A 20714-nucleotide genomic window follows, 5' to 3' on the forward strand; every position below is an offset into this window, starting at 1 on the left:
TGGGGTAGGGACTGAGCTTCTGCATTTGCAATAAACTCCTTTTATTGGAGTTATTGGAGTTATTATTTATCAGCTTATTGGCAAACCACACCTTGAGGAGAAAAGGACTAGAAGGCCCTATTTCTTCAAGTACCAAAAAAACTTAAAAATTGCCCTTAGGGTTGCAGACTGGCCCACGGCTGTGGAAGGAGTTGCCACTTCCTAGGTTACTATTCAGCATCATTTTATTTTCTAATTAGTTAGGGTTGGTGGTGGAAGGCACTACTTGCCAAGCAGTGTAGACAGAGTCAAGGAAATTGCTCTATGAATTGAAAATGGGAAACAGAACCATTTGACTCTGAAAGCAAACCATGATAATGAATAAAAATGAGTAAATGTGTTTGCTTGTTTTCTGTTTCCTAAACAGGCAAAGAGTACTGAATAAATCTTTTTGAAAAATGAAGAGTGATAATAAAAGAACATTTCATGCTGAAAGCATAACAAAAAAATCCCAGATGTGACTATCCATCTTGTCCGTCTTGGAAAGAAGTGCAAAAGATTAGAATCTTCCATGGGAAATAGGTCACCATTTTGAATTTTGTTTAAACAGAATCCTCAAGGGAACATTATCCTCAATTCTTTTTGTGTATTAGCTCAGTTTTTTCAGCTGTTTTCAGAACTTGCATATTCCTGTCCAGCTGCTAAGTTGTCTTGGTCTCCCAAAGGTAGTTATATTCCAGGAGAATAGGAACAAAGTGGTTCAAAGAGATGCCCTCGCTGTCAGTCAGGCTCATTCCAGTCACCTTCTATGAGCCATACACATTTGCCCGATAAAATGGCTCCTTGATTTCCAAATTAGGAACATCTTCAGTAATCCTCAAGCTTTAGTATACTTGACACTCCCTTGGAATGGGGCTTAAAAATGTTGATTCCCATACCTTCGTTGGGGCCAAGGAATCAGCATCCTTTGTTCTCATGCTTGCGTCCTGATCTGATGTATTTCTTGTACAACTCACAGAGGAACCTTGATCTAAGAGATCAGATCAGCAGCCTTCCCCCTCCCCCCCGCCTTAGGTCTGTGGCAGGATTATTTTAACATGCTAACATAGCTTAGTTTCCCATCCTTCTCAACCTCTAGGTCAGAGACTCCAACAGCTGCAAGTCACGTTACTACTCTTTCTCTCTTGTCCTTTTCAACTATCATTTAAAAATTCTTCGGGGCGCCTGGGTGGCTCAGTGGGTTAAAGCCTCTGCCTTCGGCTCAGGTCATGATCCCGGGGTCCTGGGATTGAGCCCCGCATCGGGCTCTCTGCTCAGCAGGGAGCCTGCTTCCCTTCCTCTCTCTGCCTGCCTCTCTGCCTACCTGTGATCTCTGTCTGTCAAATAAATAAAATCTTAAAAAAAAAAAAATTCTTCTACTTATCTTCTGGAACCTTGTCCTGTAACCCTTCCTCTCCTGGAGGCTTAGATACAGACAAAAGCCTGAGAAGCTGTGGGAGCTTTTCCTCCCAGCTGGGTGGTCAGAAACAGCCATGGGCTGTACTATGCTATACCTTCTGGTTTAAATCAGAAACCGCAGTCTAGGCCACTTCAATGGCCACCTTTTCATTGACATTTACTTTGTCCTGAAATTGCATTTCATTGGTCAAGGGGGAGCAGGCAAACCTATCATTAATAATGATAGTTAAGAAACCTGCCAAAAGTGTAATATCATCTTCATAGTCTAAAGATAACATGATGGTCTATTAAAGAGGAACATATTTACTTGTAATTTTGCACAAATGTTTGTTTGGAGTTGATGATGCTCTAATTTCACGTAGGTAAGGCGGAAGGAAAGCTGAATTCAATTTTATTAAATTGTAAACCTAATCTTTAGGAGGAAGGTCAAAGCAATGGGAATGGACTAAGGATGTGATGACTTTTCCTCCAACATCCTCCATCATAGAGAGACAGAGCTTGACATTCACACTTGGCCTCATCCACAGAAAGAGACTGGCAGAGACAACAGAGACTCTCAGAGACAATATCTCCAGCTACTTAGGAGAACAACGTAGAAAACTGAGGCAAGTGTTTCATCACTGAACACAGTGATCACTGACTCAAGTGCCCAGGGGTTCCTGTCTTTGAACCAAGCACTTGGGAGCCTGTCTCATACAATGTATGGACACCAATCACCTAGTACTTCCTCATCTGTAGGCTGGTCTGGTTCTGTCATACAAAGCTACACCAGTGCTTCCCAAGAGCTATGACTAAGTCATTTTTATTTTTCTGGCTCTTGCCACAGTGGCAATACAGGAAAAAAGCCATACTTTTATACCTAACAGTAGAGACATCTATGAGAAGTCCTTTTGTTGGGGTACTTTCCTTGACACTGAGGAAGATGATTATAATTTATCAGACAAGAAAACCACAGGGTTCATAAGTCAAAACTGATTTTGTTCCAGTGGTTTGGCCAAACCTCAGCATTTGTCCATAGGTCTAATTGTGATATTTTTGAGGAACTAGTCTGACCTTCTGATCACCTTCTATTTATAGAGTCATCCTTTGAGTTTGCCTAGTTCTGGTCTGGAAACTCTCAGCCTGTACCACAGTCATACTTCCCTCGTGGGTCAGCTCTGGGGATGACTGGGTACACTGCTTTCAACTGCATGTGTCAGGGTGGAGTGTGAAATATATTTAGGTAATCGCAACTAGCATTTTTATTTTCAATGAAATGCAATAAAATTTCAGATTACATTGCTTCTGGGAACTTAGGATAGGTATTATTTCATGGAATTTTATTTGTAGTTATATTTATATGTGTCATGAGTTGTTAACTGTATTTCTTGTGAAGGGTTAAGGTTTAAAAAGTTAAATACTGATCTAGGACTTGATTTTGATCAGTAGAGTCTAAGAGCATGAACGCTGAGGCCAAACTGTTCAAATTTGAATCTCGGCTCCGTCACTTGACAGCTGTGTGACTTTGGGCAAATTATATAAGTTTTCTATGCCATAGTTTTCACACATTTCATATTTGTGATATGAGATTAATAATAGTGGCTACCTCACAGGGCGTAAGGATTACAAAGTTAACATTTGTAAAGTATTTAAAAACATTGTAAGTACCTGACAAATGTGGGGTGGGGGTTGGGGGAAACAATCTGTTCTCCAAGTATCCTTTCATATTCTTTTACATACTGAATCAAGACAACAGCATTCCTGCTCTGTGGATATTTGTAATGTAGCATGCAACTATGTGCTTGAAAAAGTAGTGTGTTCTGAATAGCATTATACTGGAATGTTGAACGGCGCCTCAGAAGCGGACCAGTGGGTTCAAACCACAGTTCTGCATCTCGCTTGCTGTGTGACGTTTGGCAAAGTTATTTGACTTTGCAAATCTTCAGTTTCTTCATCTATGAAGTGGGGCCAATTGAGTCTGTCTTACAAGATTGTTGCCAGGGTTAAATGAGACCACCTATAGACAATGCCTAGGGCTCAAGCAAGAATCGCTATTATCGTTTCTCCTGTTAGTAATTCAGATCATGTCATTGCCTCTTCTTTCCCGATGCAGAAAAGTAACCTCTCCTTTTCTTTCATATGAATGGTTTGCTTAAGTCCTGATTTCACTTTGGCTCTGTCAAATCAGCCACATAGGGGTTCAGATAAAGACCAGTACTCCTGACTAGAAAAGCAATTGTGAGGCCCAGGACTGCATTCTGACCGCCCCACTGTGCTCTCTCTTCAGCCTTGCTGTCACAACTTAGTCAAGGCACTAGAATTGTCCTTTTGCCTCAGCAGGTATTCACATCCCCGCAGATAACCCTAAAGTGTCACAATATATGCCTGACAGCCAGAGCCCGCTTTGCAGTATATGGCTGTCTCTGGCAATAGGTTCATGCCGTATTTCCTTCCCCTTCATCCTGGGGGGAGGAAACTGATCAGGACAAAGCTTGCTGTCCAGTATAATGAAGCACTTTGTGTGATGTAGCACTTGTAAATACTGTGATAGCATAAAAGCGCTCATTAGCTGAAGGGGCTTTCAACTCCAGTCCTTCAGTTCTTAAGGACCTTTGGCAGAACTGTTCTGATAAAGAGAAATCTAAGATTCTTGAGGACCTGTTAACTGTTTTTCTGTAACTCTCCCCCCTTCTCCCATGACACATTGTTCTTGTAGCACTACCACAGCTTTAAATAATTAATAATGGAGCTATATTATGCAGCATCAATCTCTTGTCTGACCATAAGCTCCTCAAGGGCAGGGGACCTGCCTTATTCATCTTTGTATCCCCTGCAAGCACCTGGCACACAACTCAGTCAGTGTCTGTGGAATTTAATCAGGTTGAATTTATATCCCAGGTCACAGTGCCAGATCTCAGAACAGGGCTGGAGCTGAAAGCAAGTGAGGAATCATTTATTTCCCACTGCTAAACCGAGTGCTGGTTCCAAGAAATGTAAGTCACTCAGTCACCCAGAGGGTGCATTTTCCAGTCCAGGGGAGGACAGTAAGGTGAGTCTTGTGCCTTTGGTGAAAGTTTTTTCTCCTAATTCTTAGGGGTAAGGAAAATGAAGCACTTGGTCTTGCTTCCTGCTGGTTTACAATCCAGGGATAGGAAAAACTAAACTGGAAATGCAAACTCTTTTCATGCTCTACTTAGCTGATGTGGAGAGACAGGCAATGGTTAGGGCCACAGAGCCCTTTCTAATTCAACTTTGTTTAGGCCTGGGCACAGTACTGGGCACATTCTTGTTCCCAATTAAATATAGGGGCATTTTTCGTTATTTTCTTCTCTTTCAAAGGTACAAGTCGTTGGCTTAAACTTTTAGTTTATACACAGAAATAAGGAAAATTGTCATTGGAAAACTATCCATGTTTCCAAGCCAGGATATATATATATATATATATATATATATATATATATATATATATGCCAGCCATATATATATATGTTTGATAATGTTCAGCTTATAGCTTGACAAGACAAATATTAATATCTCCATTTCCAGTTGAGGAAACTGAGGCCCAAGGAGTTTAAACGGAGAATCCCAGATTGGTTAATAGGTCGGTTTAGATCGATTCAGTGTGGGACGAAGTTTCCCTCTTTCTCCTCCAGCATGCGTGTGGGTGGGTGACTGTGTTTCCTTCTACTCTTAAAGCCCTACTACTTTTTCTTCTGGTCAGTTTCCTCGATTTTACTTTTTCCAAACGAAGTCCAGCTCTTCTCCAAGGTCTCACCGCCCCCTCAGCCATCTCTCCAAGGCATTCCAAGGACCGACAGCCACTCCCCCGCCAAGTTCGCAATCCCAGGCTTTGGCTCCGCTGCGGGCTTCCACTCCCACCCTCCAGGGTCCCTCCTCCTCCTCCTCTCCGGAGTTCCCGGGGCCCCAAGCGCTCGGGCGGGATCCCGTAGTCCGAGCCTCGGCCCCGCCTCCCCTACCTGACGCCCGTGCGGCCGGGGGCGCCGCAGTCTCCGCCCACCGGCGCGCCTGGCCTGCCATTGGTTCCCCAGACTGCCCGTCTCCTCCGCCGGCCCGGCTCCTGCCCGGAGGCAGGTTTTGCTGGCGAAGCCGCAGTCCCGGTGGCGCGGGCGCGGCGCGCACGGGTGCGGCGCGCACGGGTTGTGGAGCGTAGAGCGCGGACCCGAGCTGGCCTGTCCACGCGCGCGGCAGCCCTCGTCGGCCGCCAAGTCTGGGCGGCTGGTAAGTTGGCGGCGGTCTCCGGCGGCCGTGCCGCGGCCATGTAGTCGCCGGCGGGGCTCCCCGCAGCCCGGGAGCGTCAGCGAGAGCGACCCGGAGCCGCGCAGCCCGCAGTTTTCCCTGGAGACGCTGAGTGCGCGCCGCGTCGCCGCCGCCCCCCGGGCCGCACTTTGGGCCCGAGAGGGAAATGGGGGAGAAAGTTTCGGAGGCGCCGGAGCCGGTGCCTCGCGGCTGCAGCGGCCACGGCCCCGGAGCTCCCGCCCCTGCGGTGGCCGCCGCGTCCTCTCCAGGCGCTTCCTCGGCCGAGTGCTCCTCGGGCTCAGAAACTCTGTCGGAGGAAGGGGAGCCCGGCGGCTTCTCCCGCGAGCAGCAGCAGCCGCCGCCGCCGCCGCCGCCGGGCGGCGCCGTAAGAGCCCGGCCGCCGGCCGCGTGGGCTCCCGCGCGCGTGGTGCTTGAGCTTGGAGTCTGTGCGCCGCCGCCGCAGCTCTCCGGAGGAACAGCGCTACCCGCGCCCCGGGGCAGCAGCGCGTCCCAGGAGGAGCAGGACGAGGAGGTGAGTTCCCCCTTCCCCCGCTCCCCGCCGGTCCCGGCTATCGGGAGACCTCAGCTCTGCGCCCCGCGAGCGGCTAGTGGCAGGGCGCACCCGGGGGATGGGGACGGGGAGGGAACCCAGGTGCTCTGCCCGGAGGCCAGGGCGATGGCAGTTAGGAGCCTCCGGATGGGTTGTTGACTACCCGTGACTGTTACCTCCGCTTGTGTGTCTTCAGGTGCTCTCTGAGAGTGTGCTTTCCAAGATGTCAAAGCCGCGAACTCACTGTCCGTATCTGCTACGGTGGGTCTGGGTACGGTGTGATTTGGACGCCTAGCTTGTCCCCGCAACTAAGAACTCATTTTCCGAAGTGGGAGTTGCTTCCCGTCGCACCTCTCGGGCGGAGGGGAGTGTGATGAGGAGATGGGTGTGAGGGGAAGAGACGGGTGTGAGGGGAAGAGACTGTGTGTGGGTCCTGGCAGACGAGTGCGGGCGGTACCGCGGAGTTGCGCGGAGGCTGTCAGTGACGCCTGCGGGTGGTTTCGGCTGGCCCGCGCAGCGTCGGTCTCTTGAGAGAGGGGGACTCTCAGTTTTCCGTCCGCCGCGCTGACCTGCCCGCCTGCAGCGCCCATTCGGGTTGTTCCCGGGTGTCCAGATGCGCGCGGGTTGCCAAACTGGATGGAGAACCTCCCATTTTCGGCGAGGGCGGGGGAGGGGGACTGTGTCCATCCTGGTTTCTTGGAAGAATGTTCTTCTAAAACTTGTCGGTTGCGCCCCGACACGTTGAGCATATGACTTTGGTGTCCTCTCCACTGCTTTTCTTGTTTTACTTTTTGTTTGTTTGTTTTTTGTTTGTTGTTTGTTTTTGTTTGTTTTTTTTCGGCCTTTGGCGCACGCTTAGAAAGCATGGCGTTCTTCAGTATCTTTAAGATTGTTTGCTTGGGACGGTGGTTGTGCGGAAGTCATCTTGGTCAGGCAGGGTTATAAATAAAACATCATCCTAACAGACTCCTTGTGAAGTTAATTCTTCAGTGCCAGAATCCTATTTTTCTTCTCTCTGGTGGGGTTAGCTTTAATAAATAATTGTCCTTGTCTCTCGGAATATATAAGTTGAGGTCAGTGTCCTGACATTGGGCCCCAGGGATCTCAGTCTGGACCCAAAGAGTGAATCTGGCACAAGGCGGGGGGGAGGGGGGGGAGTGAAGTCCTCGATGTCACGTCAATGGCCAGCCTTCTGCCAGTAACCCTGACTGATTTCTCTGTGCCCAGGAGGATTGTAAGGATCCTGGACAGGTGTCTGGAGACTTGCTTTCCAGAACTGTCTCTCTGCTCTTGAGTTGTGAGGCCTTGGGTGAATTGTTGCATTCCTCTGACTTTCAGTTTTATCTGTAGAATGAGGGATTTGAACCAGTTAACTTCAAGATAAAGTTAATTTCCACATAAATGTGGGTTTTGTTTTGTTTGTTTGTTTTTGCTGATCAGGAATTCAGGATGGCTGAATCATTAAGATTGATCCTAGGGACAGGATGCTGGGAGTTAAGCTGAGTGCCATACCTACCACAGGGCTGTCAGGGTCCCTCAGTGGCTCTGTCTCATTTTGAAGATGCCAGGCATGTGCCAGGTGTTTACCCTGTGATATCTGCCTCAGCTTTCAAGAGGAGCACACTTGTCATCGGGCAGCTAGGGGTATGCCCTAACTCACTGATTTACTACTGGATCTCATTTAATGTTGTCATTAGTAGAAAAGATGCCCACTGTTTTCTGGGTAGCTAGGAGAGGGTGCTCTGGGATAAATGACATGGTCTCGCGTATCTTGGGGGGGAAGTAGGTAACTTCTCACTTTGGATCCTGATTCTGTAGCTGATTTATTGCCTGGCCTTAGGGTGACAGTGTTTGACTTTCTCGGAAGTGGATATAACGATAGCTTATTTCACAGGCAATGCAGTGAGGCTTGGTTGATGGAAACATATTTTGGAAAGTGCAATGACTAAATAAATTTGGTCAGTATTTGTGAAATCTCAGAACTGGATGTAAACTGATACAGTATTACAATTTATTGTGTAACTTACTCTGTGGCAGGGGTTGCTGGAAATTATCCAGGAGTGGAAATCTTGACTTGCTCTGAGGATTTTAAAGTGCAACTGTAACTGTGGAGTTTTTACCTCCTTAGGAGTACAGAAGCGGTAGTCTTGGTGAAAGGCCTTGAAGTCCAGTGTGTGGCGTTTCTTGTTTTTTTTTTTTTTTTTTTTTTTTTTTACCCCCCCACAGGTGATCATATGGTACAGTGATTTTTTTTTTTAACTTATGTGGGGATCACGGGCTTTTTTGAGAATCTAATGTAAGCTCTCCATCTGTTCCTAAGAAAATGCGCATAGATACAAACACCGTTCCAGAGGGTTCAGTTAGGTTACAAACACTAAGTTTAGTGGGAAGACCTGGGTTTGCTTCCCAGTGCTGTCACATTAACTAGATGTGGGATTGTGGACCATTCAACTCATGTAAGCCCTGGTTTTGCACCGTTAAGTGGGAATAATAGGGATAGAGGTAGGCATTTTATACACGCCACTTAATTTAATCCTAGCACAGTATCTAACATAGAGTATTAAGTGCCAAGTAAATATTAATTTTTCAGGTTAACTTGTGATGAAAATTTTGTGACATGAAATTACGAACTTGGGCTGGCTTGTTATTTTTATTTATACATAAATAATCTGCTGCTTTGAGAGAACCTGAGGCTGTGTCTGTTCAGGTTATTCTGATTTTATTAGCATAAGCTGGGAAACAGATTTTATTTGTATCAGGGTGTATTATGGCAGGGCAAAGTTAGTGTAATATTAGTTATGCTACAGCAAGGCTCTGAGTATAAAGCATTAAAAGGCTTAAGTGCAACCCATAAAATGGGAAGAGGCTCATTTAGTTTTTGAAATTGTTATGTCTAGCTTGGGAGAGTCATTGCTTTCCAAAGTGTGTTTTTTCTTTTTACAGTAACATACTCTGTAACTTGTTAAAAAAACAGCGAAATTCAAATATGTAGTGTATAATTGTGGTGCTAATTTTTTTGGCAACCTTGTGAAAGCTGATTTGACTATATCTAGTAGTGTCTTACAGTATTTTGTATTTTATCTTACTTTCAGTATGTGTGTGAACTTACTAAGTGTTACAGACTTAAATCAGCCCTTTATGCTTTTGGTGCTTAAAAACAATGGTTTGACAAGGCAGCGACTGTAGTTCTTTTGTACTTGAAACACTGGAGAGTTAGAGATGGCTCATGTCATTTCGTTTAATAAATAGCACCTGACTCCCTCTGCTGCTTGCTGAAGCCTTTGCAATTGGAGTCTGTGAGTTTTGAGAGGTAGTGGGCTCTATTAGTCTGTGGTGATCTAGATTGGAGGACTATTCTCTGATCACATGTCTCAGACTTCTGGGCACTCTGCTCTGTCATTTCTCAAAGCAACTGTGGTGGACACTAGTGAAATACTCAGGTGCTATTTTGCTGTTTCACTGAACTCCTCGATGGCAGGGATTTTGCTTTGTATGCCTAGCACAGTATGTCTAATACATTAGTAAGGACGCAGTGAATATATGTTGAATGAATAAGGAAAAAATGGCATCTTTGAAAATCATTGTGCATTTGATTGAAGGGTGACTGTATGTGTATCCATTTGTTTTTGTCTGTTGGGAGTTATGCTCAGACCTCTAGATCTCTTATCAAAAATATCTCATGGATCCAGGTTTTTTTGTTTTGTTTTTTTAAAAGAGAAAGGGAGAAGGAGGGAACAGAGCAGAGGGACAGGGAGACACTTTCATGCAAGCTCCATGCCCAGCACAGAGTCCGATGTGGGGCTGGATCTCACATACCTGAGATCATGACTTGAGCCGAAATCAAGAGTCCAACACTCAACTGACTGAGCCACCCAGGCGTCCCAAGATCCAGGTAAAACCAAATCACCAAATCAAATACCTTTGAAGGGACTTGTGTATTAAGTCTGCTTTTCACTGTGTATATTAGAACTTGAAACTTTGAAGGATTCTTAGAATGGCTGAAAAAAAGGCTTAGTGGTTGAAAGGATTTTCAGCTTGATATAAAGCAGCTCATTTATACTCTGCAACACTGAAGGGCTTGTTTTGTTGACATACGTTGGGAAACAGTTTCCTGTGTTAAGTAAGCATGGTAATGGGACATCTCTGAACTGTTCTCTTAATTAGTGTTTGAGTTTGAGTACTGCTTTTAGTAATACTTGGGGTTTGCATGTGATAGTGATGCAGCAGATGAATTTCTAGTGTTGATTAGTTAAGAAAATAAATAGCAAAAACAACCATGGATTCAGTAAAGTCCCCCCCCCCCCTTTTTTAAGATTTTATTTTTTGAGAGAGAGCACGCTTGCGTGCAGGAGTGAGCATGGGGCGGGGCAGAGTTGGGGAACAGAGGGAGAGGGAGAAGCTGACTTCCTGCTGAGCACGAAGCCTGGCTCAGGGCTCTATCCCAGGACCCCAAGCTCATGACCTGAACCAAAGGCAGCCGCTTAACTGACTGAGGCACCCAGGCCCCTTCAGTAAAGCTTTACTTGGGTTTGTATTTTATTAATCACAGCAGCTACATAATTTGAACAAAAGTAGTGTATAAATCTTGGTGCATTTAATATTTAGTCTCCTTTTTTTGACTCACAATTTCAGCAAGAGAGCCATGAGTTTAAAGAATCAGTTAAGCAGTATGTATTGCATGAGATTCTTACGAAGCATTGACCTCAGCTTTAAGGGTCTGAGAGTGGATGAGACAGAGATAGCTTGGAGCTCATGGAGCTTCTAGTGTAGTTGGGGGAGATAGTCCTTAAACATACAATTATTAGTTGGTTTCGCAGGTAGTAAATGGGTACAGAGGAGCAGACTGTGAGGGAGTGTGTCTGTATCGTATAACTCGTTTAACGTGGAGGTGAGCATTGCCTCACTGAGGTGGGGATATTTGAGCTGAGACCTAATGGATGAGTTCGAAATAACTGGGAGGAGGGAAGGGGTCAGAGCGATACAGAGAGTAGGAGGCTGTGAAGCCGGAGAGAATATGGTAGGTCTGTGGGTCATTTGGCATGGAGGAAGGAGCATAGCATCCCTCCTGATGATGCTTGATAGAGATGCAGCGGGTTGTCCAGAACCTTGTGGACTTCATTCCATGGGTACTGGGAGCCACTGAAGGACTGAATCAAGAAAGTGGTCTGATAAGATTTATGTTTTCGGAAGGCGGGAAGCCTGAAAGCCTAGCTCTTCTTGGGAGCTGCTCGTGTAGCCTGTTTAAATGTTCCAGGGTTGGAGCTGATGACCTAAAAGAAGGCATTTTGATAAATGGTATGTACCTGGAACAGGGGCTCATTCCTGGTAGTTCAGGTTCTCCAGGTAAACACATGGGAAATACCTAGAAAAAGAATTTAGCTCTCTTCCAGAGATTATCGTAGTGTGATTATCAGTGCTCCTTTTCACTGTGATGAAAGCCTTAAGCCTATTATTTTCTTGGAGGAAAAACTTTATTCATGGGAGCAGTGACTGAGAAGAGGGGCTTGCAGTCGTTCATTTCCACAGTAAATTTTAGGAAAACATTTACCCAAGGTGAATACAAGGTGAAATTGCCCTGAGATTGTATGAGCTTCCCTGTTGGTGGGAAGTGTGGTGTTTGTGAGCTAATACACGTTATGAGAGTCTAGCTTGTTTGCTTGTATTTTTCTGGAGAAGGAAGAGTTAGCATCAGAGAACTAAGGATTTTGTCCTTTCCACCTGTGGTCTGAGGTATTCTAGGGAAAAGTCAAGTATTTATATTTTTCCACTGTTTTAGTCAATGACAAAGCTATGTAATCTACACAGTGTATGAATGAATCCAGTCGTTTCTCAGTTTGTCCTTTTGAGGGAGGGGATAGAAGAACTATAATGTGGGGTGCAAACATGACAAACTGTAGAAAGAGCTTGTTACAAAATTTCTCACAGGGACACCTGGGTGGCTCAGTCCGTTAAGAGTCTGCCTTTGGCTCAGGTCATGATCCCAGGGTCCTGCCTACTGCTTCTCTGTTTGTGCTCACTCTCTCTCTGGCAAATAAGTGAATAAAATCTTAAAAAAAAAAGAAAAGAAAGGAAAAGAAAAAATTTATCACAATGAGGAGGATCCATAACCAGGTGGCTTGGCACTAGAGAAAATTGAGTGTGGTCTATGTGTATGCATGCACATTTCTGTCTTAGAAAAGATGATTACACTTTTTATTTTTATTTTTTTTTTAAAGATTTTATTTATTTATTTGACAGAGAGAAATCACAAGTAAGCAGAGAGGCAGGCAGAGAGAGAGGAGGAAGCAGGCTCCCTGCCGAGCAGAAAGCCCGATGCGGGGCTCGAACCCAGGACCTGGGATCATGACCTGAGCTGAAGGCAGCGGCTCAACCCACTGAGCCACCCAGGCGCCCCTTGATTACACTTTTTAGATGGAAGAAACCCCATGCCATTTATAATCACATTATCACAGTCTGTAGTGTTGTCTGGAAAGGACTTGTGCTCCTCTCTTTCCTCCCATCAGGTCTAGCAGCCAGGCCAGTTTTTCTCTGCTCTAGGGTCCGTAGTGTCTGAGGGTACAGACTAACGACACTAGCTCAGCTAGTAATGGGTTGTGTGACTTTGGAAATGTTATTAATGCTGAAACTGTTTCCTCATCTGTAAACTGGGCATGACAATGTTTATTGCAGAGGGTTGTCCTGAGACTTAATGAGATGTTTTCTAGAGTCCCCAGCATGATGCCTGGCACATAGTATGCATTCCGTAATGGCATTTGTTCTTACTACTGAGTATGGAAGAGCTGGTTTATGCACACTGTGCATGCCATAGCCAGGAATAATTAGAAGCCTAGAGTTCCTTTCTCTGGTGAATTATGCTACCAGCATGTTTTATTGGCAGACCCTTTCATTCATGAGTAGGTAGATATGTAACATAGTTATCACTTTTAATTTCATAGAACATTTCTTATAATGTACTAACAGGAAAACTTTATGGTGTATGGTTCATTAACCCTTCTATTAAGATACTATCTCTCTTTTACTCATGGAACTCCTCTTAGTGGTCATTTATTAAATAATATCCTAGGAGACTCTGTGCATATGTAAATTACTTGCTGTACCCAGGGATTTAGTCAGAAGGCAGCACATCAGCCTAGTGGAGAGGCTGGTGAGATGACCGTGAGCTTAAACATTGTAGCTAATGATTTGGAGACTCAGAAGAGAGTGACAAGACACATCAGATGATTTTCTGGAAGCCATCTTTGGTCACATAAGCATTAGGGTCAGATGGGACAAGGCAGGTGTTCAAGGGGTCACCCCAGTTTCGCAGAAAGGAAATCTTTCAGAAGTGTGATAGTACTTTTAAAAGTGCAAGAATTCATGTATGTATATTGTGCTCACCCCACCTCCTTTTGTTTTGACCCTTTGGGGGCAGTGTAAGCGTGTCACCCTTTAAGGCAAAAATAAAAATAATCTCAGAGCACTTAACTTATAACTCATGCTGGTGCAGGGACTGCGGTTTGTTTCCCTCTCACAACCTCATGCACTGCCCTACAGGCCTGTTCAGGTCGCTATTTACATACTTTGCATTGTTCAATTCAGAGATTCTTGTTCTCTTATGTTTCCAATATTTTGTCTGATTTTTTTTTTTTTTTAATCTGGTACTGTTGTTTTGGATTAAAGCATAAGATTCAGCAGAAGTCTTATCCTTGGCATCTTCTGTATACTTGTCTCTTTCCCTCTCTGTGCCTGTCTGTCTCCGCACACTCTCATCGTGTTCATAATCCCTGGGAAGGATAGATAGGCGAGAAACTGTTCCCCGGAAGGCAAAATGTTGGTTCAGGACCGTGGTCAGCGGCACACATACAATAGAGTCACACTTCAATGTATAGAATTCCTGTGCAGTTTCTGGTGGACCCTCCCACTTCTCTTAATGAAGAGCACTCACGGCTTTTTAATAATTTGAATTCATAACTGTCTCACATGTGTCTGTGAGACAGCCTATGAATTTGTACCCTAAGCTTGTACTCTTTTGCCAGCCCATCAATTCCTTTCTTGGACACAGTTGATATAATTTTGATTATGGTACTTATTTCCAATGAACCTTTCAGCCCAAATGGTTTGTACTGATATTGGGGGCCGGGGGGAGGTAGGGCTGTAGGAGGGAAAGTTGAAATACTGACAAATTAGCTTTCTTTTCTTAACTAATTTCATAGGCTATCATGTGGAAAATGAAAATTTAATTTTTTTATTCTTGAATTTGTAATTTAGTGTTGTTTTCAGTGGCGGGCAAGCTCACAGGTGCAGCTTGTTTAGTTCGGGTGGTAGAAGATACATTAATAAACTCATGTCAGGTGTGGGTCTTTTGGCCTCTGCCTTAGAACTTGGTCAGTTCCTTTTTGATAAGCTGAGAAGGTAGGTGTGTAGTTCACTCCTGGCTCATGATTTTGTGCCTTTCTCTGCTGGTTTTGAAAAGAATACCATCATATCTCTGGCTTCTGGTATTGACATTTGTTTTTAGGCATGCATTTAGGCAGAGATGGGTATACCTTTTGCCCAGTAGGAAGGGCTCCAGTGCATCATCGGTGGAAAGAAAATAAAATTGGGTTAGAATTGGTTAAAATCTTAGGTCACTGTATATGTCATTGGGACTTCGATTACAGAAGTTACAAATTTAAAATTGCTTCTTGGGGGCAGTCATTGCTACCTAAGCTACATTAAGGTGTTGAAAGAGGATGCAGTGGTGATGAAATCTATTTTGTATATAAAGGTTCAAGGATTATTTTCACACACAGCTTTTTTTTTTTTATGAATAAATAATTTCTGTTATGGTGTCTAGCTCCTACACATGTACCATAAACTCAGAAAATCTGCTTTGTTACTCCTTTAGCTTTAGCTGGAATGCTTAGCTGAAATCCTCTGAAGCTTAATTGAAATGGTTTGAGGCTTATTTGAAGTCATTATCCCCTCAGGTTTGTTTTAAGAGGGCAGCTGTGGGGATTCTCCCTCAGGTGCAGCCAAGAGAGGAGGGGAGAGTTGCTCCACACAGAAGGGCAGCCTGAGATTTGCTTGTTCGGAGAGAAGTCATCCTTAAAAAGTTTGACCAAGGGACGCCTGGGTGGCTCGGTTGGGCGGCTGCCTTCGGCTCAGGTCATGATCCCGGCGTCCTGGGATCGAGTCCCGCATCGGGCTCCTTGCTCGGCGGGGAGCCTGCTTCTCCCTCTGCCTCTGCCTGCCTCTCGGCCTACTTGTGGTCTCTCTCTCTCTCTGACAAATAAATAAATAAAAAAAATTAAAAAAAAAAAAAAAGTTTGACCAAAGGAGCACTTCATACACCTCTTACTTGAGTAGAGTACCTGTCAGGAAGACTCAAGAAAAGGCTGTCCTTTCATTTTTGTGGCTCTCTTGTGACTAGTGAGTAGAAGCTCGGGGTTAAGTTGGTACGGCTTTAGTTTAAAGATTATTGTGTGAGCATCAGAAAGCTACAGTCAAATCAGGAAAGATTGCCTTCTCTTTGCTCTGTGTATTGGTCGTTTTAACTTACATATCTATTGTTTGAAATACTACTTTTGTAAATTTAATGTACCACTTAATATCTTTGGAATTTCTTGGTGTTTTGTTCTAAATACATTGAGTAAGTTATCCTCATAAGCTGTTGACTGCTGGCTAGAAGAGAAATAGGGTCAGAGTGGTTCTAAGACCTTTTAGGACTACTTTTAATCTGCGGTGATGGATGGCTTTTAGACGTAGTGCAAAAATCACTATTTGAAGAAGAGATAAAATGGAAATTACAAGTTGGAACGCTCTTAATTTTATTAAAAAGTCAACATCACTTATTTTCAGGAGGAAATTGGAACATTTCCACCTGGAGCAAGCTGAGGGTAACAGTTTTAAAATTGGGGAATAAGACCAGTTTGGGAGGAGTTATACCTGGAGAGAAGCAATTTGACATTTTGGCATTTTTTTCTTTATTCCCCTTGTGAAGTGTGGCTGTTGAAATTTTAAAAAGAACATAACAAACTACATTAGTTGGGAGATTGTAGTTAACCAATGGAATAGAATGTTTGGGGGAAAAGCCTTTTTTGGTTATGAAATTCTGTGATTCACCAAAAACTCAGAAGGTCTTTTTGTTCTCACTTTCTGTTTTCTCTTTCCCCCTGTAATGTCCTGGTGTGGTTTTCCTGCCTTACTATTCTGTGAACAAGGTCCTTTTTTCCTTTACTTTTTTTTTTTTTTTTTTAACAATTTGACATCTTGTCGTGCTTTAGGGCTCTCACTTTGGGCATCAATCATCTTTGAAAACCATTGAAGATGTAAAAGTGTGTAAGAGGAGGTAGAGGGTGAGGATAAAAGTGCATGCACTGTTCATGAAAGTAGGTATCTTTTTTAACTTTAAGAGTTGAAGATCGCTCACTATGTTGTATACCTGAGACTAATGTAACATGTGCCTCAACTGTACTTAAATTAAAAAGTGGAAGATAGCAGAAGTTCTTTTTTTGAGGGTTGTGCTGCATCTCTTTGTTCCTGGGTTATGCCAGATCTTGTCTAGACTGTTAACATTTGTACAGGACTTTACAGTTTGTATAGCCTTTTCTGATACTTTGATTTCTCCTTCCCATTTTGTACAGTTGTTTTGCGGTATTGTTGATAATTAATGTCTCTCCTCCACTAGACTGTAAGCTCCTCTGAGAGGGAACAGCATCTTATCAAGTCAAATTCCTGCTCCAAGAATAGTGCATGGGGTTCAGTGGACAATAATATATTGCACAAAATTGCATTTGAAGCATAGTGTGTGTCAAGACATCATTCTGAGGGCTCTACATGAATGTATTCATTGAACTTTTACCAAAGTCCTTTAAAATTTAATAATTCAGTTGGTCCACACTACCATGCTGTAGCTGTAGCTAAGTGACCTTCTTGACGTTATATACCCTGCATTCCTTAAGGTCCCAGCCTCTTGATCTCTTTGTATCCAAGAACCTAGCACAGAACCTTAGATGGTGTGACAAGAATAAACGAATAATCATTAATGAAAAGACATACTTAGCAGATAGGTCTCTGTGCCTTTGGCGTGAGGAGTTTGGCTGAAGAGTCTGTCTGTAGAACTCAAGGTCACGGCTAAGATTTAAAGCTCCGGAGTTTCAGGTCATCAGTTAATGGGCTGAGTGAGTTTCTACAAATGAGGATTTTAAACTATAAACCAATTTTTATTTTCTGGTTGGCTTTGGGAAACTGCATTCTGCTAGGATAATTTTTGGTTGTTCATCACAATCACAAGTGTAGCAGTAAGCCATTATTGGCCACATGTTTAAAGGAATTATTTTTATTTCTGATGAAATATTGATAACCAGCCTTAAAACATTAACAGTGATACTGGGCTGTACTCACTGGTGCTTAAGAAAATGCTGCTGTCAGTAGAAATGAGTTGCAGGAATTCTGGTAATTTTATGAGTAGTGGCTGAGTATTGGTGGACAGGTTGGGAACCTGAACTCTGTCTTGACTTCTTAGTAGGTGGATTACAGCCTCTGTGATTTTCACATGTGTTGAAACAAGAGGTCCTTTGCAGCTCCAATTTTTTGTTTCTCTCTTACTACAGAAACATTGGAATTTTAAAGTTCTCATCAGTATATAATTTGTTCTAGAACTATTTATTCACATCTTTCTTTTGACAGACTTGGTCGCTGTGTTTTCTGATTTGTGGATAGGCATATATATTCTTGAAAGGAATTCTCACAAAGACATTTACTCATAGATTCTTCCTTTCAGATTATGCTGACTTAAACATACAGGAAAAAAAAGTTTCATGTTCCATTTTTATTCATCTTTTAGAATTATTCGGTATGTTTCTGTCAGTCTTCCAAAGAGAGAGAGGGTACTATCTCTTAACTCCCAACCCCTGCAGAGGGGTTTAACTCTGGATAACAGGGTCAGTTTTGCATTTCATTTGATGCTTTAGCATACTGTTGTGTGCATCAGAAGTGATTGTTCTGGGGTATCTGAGTGGCTCAGTTGATTAAGCTTTCAACTCTTGATTTTTAGCTCTGGTCATGATCCCAGAATTGTGAGATTAAGTCTCACTTAGGGCTCTGTGCTGAACAGGAGTCTGCCTGGGATTCTCTTTCTCTCTCCCTCTGCCCCTCCCCCTGTTAGTATCCTCTCTATCTTTTTGTTTCTCTCAAACAAAAACTAAAAAAGAAGTGATTGTTGTAGGTGAAACTATAAAGGATGGTCTTTTAGTATTAGCTCCTGGAGACTCTGACTGCCAAATTGGGTCTTTTCCTTTAGAGCCGTCTGCAAATCCTTCATCAGTGGCAGAATCTGCTTTTTATTTTACTGTAGGCTCTAGACAGAAAAGACTTGGGTTTGAAATTTTCTTGCTGCCCAGAATTAATCTCTCTGGGCCACATGGCATGTCACCAGTCTATCATTCCCATGTTTAGACCAACAATTTTTGATTTTAAAAAATTCTTCAATTTGGAAGATTTGTGTGGTATCCGCTCTAGCAGGTGGCTGGGGCTCTCCTGCACTGTTCTAGCTCCTAGCTGCCCAGCCTCTGCAGTAGACTACAGTTTATGAAGTTAAATCATAATAAAGAGAATTTTGTTTTTGACCAATGTGTTGACTTGTATTTATTTTATTTTTCCAGAGCAGAGGCTAATATCTCTTAATATCTCTAGCTTAAGCTAATATCTCTAGCTTAAGCAATCAGGGTAGTTTTATAAATTTGTTTGAAAGTCTGTTGTTTGGAACTTGGAGTGTGAAGTCCTACAGAGATGTCATTTTCAAGGGTGATTGGGTATCTAGATGAGCCTGCAAAAGCATTATGAAGGCCCAGAATAAATGGGATACTGGGGCAAGCCTCTTCTCTCTCTAGTGTTGGGTATTATAGAGCAGCTTCTGAAGGTAGATGCTGGTGGCACAAGGAATTATTGGGGTTAATTCTCAACATCTGCACAGGGATGGTCTGGTCCCAGACCTGCCAGGTTTTCTCAGGGCCCAGGTGAGTCAGGGGAGAGGGAACTCTTACAACTCAGCCTGTACTCTGGCCATGTGGCAGCTCTGGGGCTCCTCCTGCAGGTGTGACAGTCACTCTCCTTTGTCCTAAGGACACCTTCAGGGATGCGCAGGATTCCTTCACATGTGGGGCAATTCATTTGAATCCCAAGCAAAATGTCCACTGGCAGTTTTCAGTTCATTTCTGCTGGGGGAGACCTGTGATGGCCAAGAATTTAAGGACACCTTTCATATAAACCAAGTACTATTAATGGAAAAAATTAAAACTGGGAGGCATTTGTCCAAAACATGTTTTCTTTGTCAATAAAATTTTGGTGTAGGGCAAATGATGTTCTAATTTGCGTGGTCCCTCTCTCCCTCAGCAGCGGGCACTATTAAATTTCCCCTAGCTTTTTCTTTGTAGGTTAATTCCCATAACAAGATTTATCTTTCGTCTATAGATGAGGTTTTATTTTATTTTTTTTATTTTTATTTTTTTTAAAAGATTTTATTTTATTTATTTGACAGAGAGAGATCACAAGCAGACAGAGGCAGGCAGAGAGAGAGGAGGAAGCAGGCTCCCTGCTGAGCAGAGAGCCCGATGCGGGGCTCGATCCCAGGACCCTGCGATCATGACCTGAGCCGAAGGCAGCGGCTTAACCCACTGAGCCACCCAGGCGCCCCTATAGATGAGGTTTTAAATGATTGCCACATACCCTCCTTCCACAGGGGAACTGATTTGTTAAAAAAAACAAGTAAGTGTTTTCAGGGAGTCTTTGTTTTCTGAACCCAGCTTTGCCGAGACTGAGGAAGGATAGCTACGTCATTCTGAGTAGAGGGTGTTTTTACTCATCATGTTGAGAGCTGCTTGCTTTCTCTCTCCCATCTGTCTACCCTCCTCTCAGGATGGAGTTAAAGCTAAGTTGTGGAATTAGTGCATTTGGTTCTTGCAGAGAGGGGGTGAAGGCCTCGTCAACGTTGCTTACAGCTAAGTTCCCCCATGGAGATGGCTCCGTCAGAGCCTCACCGTGTCCCTTCAGAGATTGTCAGTGGTAATTAAAGGAAACCAAAACACATATTGTTAAAAAATGATAAATACAGGTTTACCACGTGATTTCATAACGATAAGTGTCAGTTCTACTGAGAAATGTCAGGGGGTGCTCACTTTATACTCAGGAAAATCCTGTGATCTCTTGGGCACTGTGTGGAATTGTTCAGATACTATTACCTGCAGTTCTTAGGAATTTATTTTGACACTTAAGGACATCTAAGGATGTAAATTTAATTATTGCTGCTGCTCTCTCTGTGGGCTTAGATGAAAAGTGGCAGATTATATAACAGAATTACCATTACTTTTTTTTTTTTTTTTTTTTCAACCTTTGGCAGTCAGACTGATTTGACTTTTGGTGGGGGGTAGGTTTCCATTTGTGGGTAAAACAGTTACTCAATTAGGATGTATTAGAAAACTCAGGCCTGGAGCGCCTGGATGGCTCAGTGGGTTAAAGCCTCTGCCTTCAGCTC

General features: G+C 43.5%; 1 protein-coding gene across 6 annotated transcripts in view; it reads left to right on the plus strand.

Annotated features, from left to right (window-relative positions):
* Positions 1-5521: 5521 nt before the first annotated feature.
* Positions 5522-20714, plus strand: part of MAST4 (microtubule associated serine/threonine kinase family member 4) — a 568037-nt gene continuing 552844 nt past the window's right edge. For 5 of the 6 annotated variants that reach the window (XM_047728882.1, XM_047728886.1, XM_047728883.1 and 2 more), the window contains exon 1: positions 5522-6205. In XM_047728882.1, the coding sequence (XP_047584838.1) occupies positions 5840-6205 (366 nt within the window). In that variant the 5' untranslated portion in view covers positions 5522-5839. The remainder of the gene's footprint in view (positions 6206-20714) is intronic. The other variant, XM_047728887.1, reaches the window with a different exon arrangement.

This window comes from Lutra lutra, chromosome 5 (assembly GCF_902655055.1).
Source record: "Lutra lutra chromosome 5, mLutLut1.2, whole genome shotgun sequence".
Taxonomy (NCBI): domain Eukaryota; kingdom Metazoa; phylum Chordata; class Mammalia; order Carnivora; family Mustelidae; genus Lutra; species Lutra lutra.